The 7,275-nt window shown below is 42.5% G+C and overlaps 1 protein-coding gene across 1 annotated transcript; it reads left to right on the forward strand.

Annotated features, from left to right (window-relative positions):
• LOC131008044 (uncharacterized mitochondrial protein AtMg00860-like) lies at positions 1–339 on the forward strand. Its single transcript, XM_057934946.1, has one exon. It carries the CDS (start codon positions 1–3, stop codon positions 337–339), a length of 339 nt encoding a protein of 112 aa, XP_057790929.1.
• Positions 340–7,275: the final 6,936 nt, after the last annotated feature.

Consider the following 7,275-nt stretch of genomic DNA (forward strand, 5'->3'; position numbering starts at 1 on the left):
ATGGTTTGTGAGGGCATTGTTTTGGGGCACAAGATTTCTGCCCAAGATTTAGAGGTGGATCGTGCTAAGACCGTCGCTATTGAGAAGATACCTCCTCCTACATCTGTGAATTATGTGCGGAGTTTTCTTGGCCATCCAGGATTCTATAAGAGATTTATCAAGGACTTCTCAAAGATTTCCAAGCCACTTTGTGCTTTGCTAGAGAAGGATGTCAAATTTGTCTTCAGCGATGAGAGCCTTGTCTCCTTTGAGAAGTTGAAAGCGGCTTTGATTTCTACGCCTATGTTGATCTCTCCAGATTGGAGTGCCCCGTTCGAGTTGATGTGTGACTCAACCTAAACACTACTCTAGATTGACTCGCAATAGTACGAGATCTATTGTAACGTGTAAGTTAACCCAAGTCGATCTCACAAGAAAAGTCTTAAAGGGCTTCTAGTAGTATCGTAGGAAAAACAATAAAAAGAAGATTTAAACTAAAACTTGAATTTAAACTTAAACTTAAATCAAACTTAACTTGAACTTAAACTTAAACTTAACCAAGGCAAGAATTTAAATAACTTAAATTAAACCTACTTATGAAATTAAATACTTGTAAATTTAAAGACTCCTAATCTAGGCGTAAACTAAAGTGCATAATTTAAATTGCATAATTAAAAAGAAAGCATAAACATAAAGGCAAAACGTAGACATAATTAAACAAATAATTAAACAAAAATAAATTGAATTGAAATACGAAATATCGTAAACATCTTGAACGTGTAATTGTGTCACTCAATCACAATCCAAGCATAAACTAAAACAAGGCTGAATCGAAAACTAACTAAAACAATGAAAATCGACAACTATGAAAGCATTAAGAAAGCAAGGAAAATCCTAAGTTTTCGGCTGCCAAGGGAAAGATGATCTCAAGGAAGGACGAAAATTAGGGCAAGGAAGATTAGGTTTCAATGAAAAACTAAGCCCTATTTATAGACTGCAAATCCTTCTTGATCACCATGAAAGTTGCCTTGTGACTCAACTAGAAACACCTCTAAGTTGACTTGCAATAGAACAAGGACATCCTAGCAATGGTAAGTTGACCCAGTGTCATCTCTCAAGGAAAGTCTTTAAGGGCTTTTAGTAATATCGTAAGAAAAAGCAATAAAAGAAAGCAGTGAAGGTTTTGATTTAAAAACGTATCTTAAACTTAAACGTAAATTGAACTTAAACTTAACCTAGGCAATAATTTAAACAACTCGAATTAAACCTAACTTAAGAAATTAAATACTTGTAAATTTAAAGACTTCTAATCTAGGCATGAAACTAAAGTGCATAATTTAAATTGCATAATTGAAAAGAAAGCATAAACAATAACGAAAAGCATAAACATGATTAAACGAAAATAACTTGAATTGAAATACGAAATACCGTAATTGTCTTGAACGTGTAATTGTGTCACTCAATCACAATCCAAGAAACTAAACTAAAAACGAAATTGAAATCTAACTTAGAATACTAAAAACTCGAAACTATGAACAACTATGAAAGCAAGTAAATCCTAAGCTTCGGATGCCAACAGATCTCAAAGATGGCGTCTAAAACTAGGGCAAAAGATTGATTTACAATGAAAAGTATGGCCCTATTTATAGACTTCAATTCCCTATGGATCACCATGGAAATTGCCATGCAAAGAAGAATTCTAAAGGCAATAGAATCGTGCAAAATAAGGCAACTTCCAGCTGCAATGCGCGCTCTGGGAACACTCCTACTCCGGCCGAATTCGGGGCTCTCGCCAGCGGAATGGATTCCGCTCTGGCATTCGCCAGAGGAACGGTGAGTTCTCTGCTATCGAGCGCTGGACTTAACTTCTCTGATGCTGGCTCTTCTCGGCAGAGGAATAGGTGATTCTTCTGCTCTGGCTTCTCGATTCCTCTGACTTTTGACTCCTCTGGCTAGCGACTTCTCTGACTAGTGACTCCTCTGGCTGGTGACTCCTCTGGCATTTCGATTCCTCTGGCCTGACTTCCGCGCGGGGTTTTAGCTCTGGCGCGGCCTTCTCGGTTCTGGCATGGGGCTTTGCCTCTCTTCCATGCTAGAGTGTGCACAAACACACGATTCTTAGCCCAAATTCTCCAAGATTTGCACTCTTCATCTCGAAAACCTAAATCTTCTGCAAAGCATAAAATAGACCATAAAACGCACCAATTTCCAGAAGATTTAACTTAAAATAAGCACATGCAAACCCCTAAAATTAGAACAATTAGGCATAAATCAACCCCCCCACACTTAGCCTTTTGCTTGTCCTCAAGCAAAATCCATATGAATCATAGGAAGAGATTGATTTCAACAATGCTAATTTCCATCTAAACATTCACAAAGTCAATTCAAAATTTTACAATCAACACACATCTCTCGATCATGCAAGTAACTCAAAGTTTGAGAAGCAACAAAAGAGTAATGCAAGTAATTCGATCAGACCCAATTCTCCGCTAGAAGTGAATTCCCTAATGTGATCGCCTTTATAATCAATATCACCATTTTTTTCACACTTTTTGTGCTTAAGATTTTCGACAGTTGAGCCATAATTCATGAAATAAAACCATTTGGATGTAATCCAAAGTCTTTCCACGTGGTTTCCCATGCTCATAGTTAGACTAGAGGAGCAGAGACTCAGAGCTGTCACGTTTCAGAACAGGCCAGATGTTTCAGAGCTGGCAATTTTAGAGCTGATTTTCAGCATTTTTTTTCACAGATAAGATACGATCGTAGGCAATCACACTGACAACACTCCTTCTAGCATCTACCGGACAAATCACGTTTTACTAACTTACAATCATGTTGCAACAAAACTCAAATTCTTTGCATAAACAAGAAACATATATCAAGAGTAAAACAAGAATAACCACCATTCATTCACAAACCCAAAATTCGCATCGAAAACCATCTACTCTTCCACAAATTCATAAAAATTAGCAAGATTCGAGACCAAAAACTAAGCATAGAAAGACTAATCTCGCCTAATTGAAAGCATAAGCACAATAAAACAACCCCCCCCCCACACTTAAAGCATGCCATGTCCTCAGGGCATAAAAGAAATAAGAAGAGTTGAGAAAACTTCCCTGATTATCGGCATGGAGAAACTGAAGCATCGTGCGAGGTGGTGAAGAGGGGAATTCGCTGTCTATGGCAGAGTGAAGAGTGGCTACGCTGAAGCAGGTCAGCACTGGCAGAGCAGCGCAGAGAAGGGCAGTGATGGTGAAGTGCAGTGCGGAAAAGTGCCGCGGTGGTGGCAGCAGCGCTGGCGGCTGTATGAGAATTTCAGCGCTGAAAATAAGGCATACTCACCAAGCATCATAGTATCCGCAAGCAACCAAAACTTAGGAAAGACACGAAACACCCAACTAAAAACAAAGAAAAAAACAAAAACTAAAAACAAACCAACGGTGGGTTGCCTCCCACCAAGCGCTAGAGTTAGAGTCTCCAGCCCGACTTCAGATCTGAACTTCAGCAAGGGTTGTGCAGAGCTTGAGACTCCACTTCCATAGTCTGACTCTGGTGCTCGTAGTATGGTTTCACGCGATGGCCATTCACTCTGAAACTCTCCTTCGTATTTTCATTGAGTAGCTCAACAGCACCATGCTCAAACACCTCCTTAAGTAAAAACGGACCACTCCACCTAGATTTCAGCTTTCCCAGGAATAACTTAAGTCGAGAATTGAACAAGAGCACCTTCATTCCAGGGCAAAGCTTCTTGTGGCAAATGCGGCGGTCATGTAGTCGTTTTACTTTGTCCTTGTAAATCCTCGCATTCTCATACGCCTCATTGCGTAGCTCATCTAACTCCTCCATTTGCAGTGTGCGCTGCTTCACGGCAGAGTCCAAGTCATAGTTGGCAGCTTTGATCGCCCAATAAGCTTTGTGCTCTATCTCCACCGGCAGATGGCAAGCCTTGCCGTATACTAGACGGTATGGACTCACCCCAAGCACGCCCTTGAAGGCAGTTCGGTACGCCCAGAGAGCATCATTCAACTTTGCGGACCAGTCCTTGCGCGAGGGCTGCACCATTTTCTCCAAAATTCCCTTGATCTGCCGATTGCTCGTCTTGGCTTGTCCAGAGGTTTTTGGATGGTATGGTGTTGCAACCTTGTGCGTGATCCCATTTTTCTTCATGAGCTTTGCAAACAACTTATTGCAGAAGTGCTTGCCTCCATCGCTAATGATAGCTCTAGGAAATCCGAATCTAGAAAGAATGTTCTCTTGCACAAACTTAAGCACCACATTAGCATCACATGTCCGCGTGGGGATAGCCTCAACCCATTTGGACACGTAATCTACAGCAAGTAAAATATATTGAAACCCATGCGAAGTAGGAAATGGCCCCATGAAATCAATGCCCCACACATCAAAAATTTCGACAATTAAAATGCTTTGGAGGGGCATCTCATTCCTGCGGCCAATATTTCCTACTCTCTGACACCGATCACAAGCAAGAGTGAAAGTGTGTGCATCTTTGAAAATGGAAGGCCAAAACAAACCTGATTGAAGAATTTTATGAGCTGTTTTCTGCCCCCCAAAGTGTCCACCACAATGATCTTCATGGCACATTTTTAACACTTGTTGTTGATCCTCTGCCGGCACACACCGTCGAATGACATCATCCTTTCCAAGCTTGAAAAGGTGAGTAATCTCCCAATAATAGTGTCTGCATTGAGCTAAAAATCTCTTTCTTTCCTGCGATGTCAGCTCAGGCCGTAGAATACCACAAACTAAGTAATTGACAATATCTGCATACCAGGGCTCGGCACTCGCAGGGCTGCTCTGAGCAGCGCTGAGTTCGGCAGAGCTGGTCAGAGTAGAGCTGGCTTCGATTCTGCGCTGGAGATGTCGTCTCCTCTGCTCTGGTACCGACTCCTCTACTCTGGTATTCGACTCCTCTGCTCTGGCATGGGCAGAGTGGATCTCGGTAGTGCTGCTCTTATCAAGGGTTAATGCATATGTATGCTCAAAAGGAAAAGATTCAGGGATGCAATTGAGACTCGATTCTATCAGATTTTTATCCAATCGGGAAAGGTGGTCAGCTACGTGATTCTCGCTCCTTTTCCTATCCCTGATCTCTACATCAAACTCTTGCAACAGTAAGACCCAACGGATGAGACGAGCTTTAGCCTGAGGTTTAGTCATCAAGTATCGAAGTGCAGCATGGTCACTATGGACAATGACCTTAGACCCAATGATGTATGCTCGAAATTTATCTAAGGCAAAGACCACAGCAAGCATCTCTTTTTCAGTAGTGGTGTAATTTACTTAAGCGCTATTCAAAGTTAAACTAGCATAGTAATTCACACGTAACATCCTATCCACACGCTGACCTAGCACCGCTCCTACAGCAGAGTTAGACGCATCACACATGATCTCAAAGGGTAATGACCAATCGGGTGCAATCACAACCGGGGCAGAGCTCAACTTAAGTTTTAATGTTTCAAAGGCATGCATGCAAGAGTCATCAAAATTAAAAGGAACGTCCTGAGCTAGTAGTTTGCATAGAGGTTGGCTAATTTTAGAGAAATCTTTAATGAAACGTCGATAAAAACCGGCGTGACCTAAGAAACTCCTAATCCCTTTGACATCAATAGGGGGTGGCAACTTTTGGATTACCTCCACCTTAGCTCTGTCGACCTCTAGTCCATGCTTAGACACCACATGACCCAAGACAATCCCACGAGTAACCATGAAATGACTCTTTTCCCAACTCAAAGTTAGGCCACTTTCAATACACCTTTTCAACACAACATCAATCTTAGTTAAACAATCATGAAAAGACTGCCCAAAAACCGAAAAATCATCCATAAAAACCTCCACGCATTTACCAATCATATCAGAGAATATGGACATCATGCATCGTTGAAACGTCCCGGGCGCATTGCACAATCCGAACGGCATCCTCTTCCATGCAAATGTCCCAAAAGGCGTGGTGAATGCAGTCTTGACTTGATCTTTCGGTGCGATTGCGATTTGGTAGTATCCTGACAAACCATCTAGAAAAAAATAAAAATCATGTCCTGCTAAACGGTCTAACATTTGATCAACAAAAGGAAGAGGAAAGTGATCCTTTTTGGTGACGGCATTGAGTTTCCTGTAGTCGACGCACATCCGCCATCCCGTGGTAGGGCGCGTCGGTACCAACTCCATCTTGTCATTGTGCACAACCGTCATTCCTCCTTTCTTTGGCACGACATGCACCGGGCTCACCCACTCACTATCGGCAACTGAATAGATAATCCCTTCGGCAAGAAGCTTAAGGATTTCCTTGTGCACAACCTCCATCAGCATAGGGTTCAAGCGTCGCTGGGCATCTCGCTTGGGTGTAGCTCCTTCTTCTAGGTTGATCCTGTGCATGCATGTGGCTGGACTAATGCCACGTATGTCACCTATGCTCCATCCCAGCGCTGCTTTGTTTCTCTTCAACACCTCGAGCAGCGCCTCTTCTTGCTCTAGAGTCAGAGTAGACGAGATGATGACTGGCTTTTCATTTCCGTCTTCTAAAAAGACATACTTGAGATTGGTTGGGAGTTCCTTCAATTCGAGTGCTGGTTTCTTTACCCCCACCTGTTCCTCCTCTAAGATGGGCAATGCAGGTTTGGGCAGTGCAGGATTGCTGGGCAGGTCAGCGCTGCCAGGGCTGAAGTCAGAGCAGCGAAGCTCTCGCGTCAGAGCAACGCTGAACTCTTCAGCTTCCCGCGCTAGTTCTTCCATGTCTGCTGATCCAGCGCAAACTTCCTCGCATTCCTGCTCCTGTAAAAATACCTTCTCAACCAAGCCATTAATAGCATCTATATATGAGCATTCATTCATAAGGTTGACCGAAGGCATAGCCCGATTTTCATGCACTGAGAAAGACACCGACTCCCCCAACACTGACATTTTAATAGTTCCATTTTTTACATCAATCAACGTGTTAGTGGTCGCCATAAAGGGCCTTCCTAATAGCAAAGTATGATCTCTACCATTCTCGTGCACATCCCCAATCTCCAGTACGACAAAATCAACGGGCACTATCAGACCCCCGACTCTAACTAGGATATCTTCTACTATACCACGGGGATACCTGACGGACCTATCAGCAAGTTGGAGGCACATGCGAGTAGATTTTAAATTACCTAACTCTAATTGTTGATAAATAGAGTAAGGCATCAAGTTAATCCCAGCCCCCAGATCCAACATACCCGTGGCTTCCTTACCATTTCCCAAAGCAATATTAATCACAAAACTACCTGGATCGCGTTGCTTGGGTGGCAA

This window comes from Salvia miltiorrhiza, chromosome 2 (assembly GCF_028751815.1).
Source record: "Salvia miltiorrhiza cultivar Shanhuang (shh) chromosome 2, IMPLAD_Smil_shh, whole genome shotgun sequence".
NCBI classification, from domain to species: domain Eukaryota; kingdom Viridiplantae; phylum Streptophyta; class Magnoliopsida; order Lamiales; family Lamiaceae; genus Salvia; species Salvia miltiorrhiza.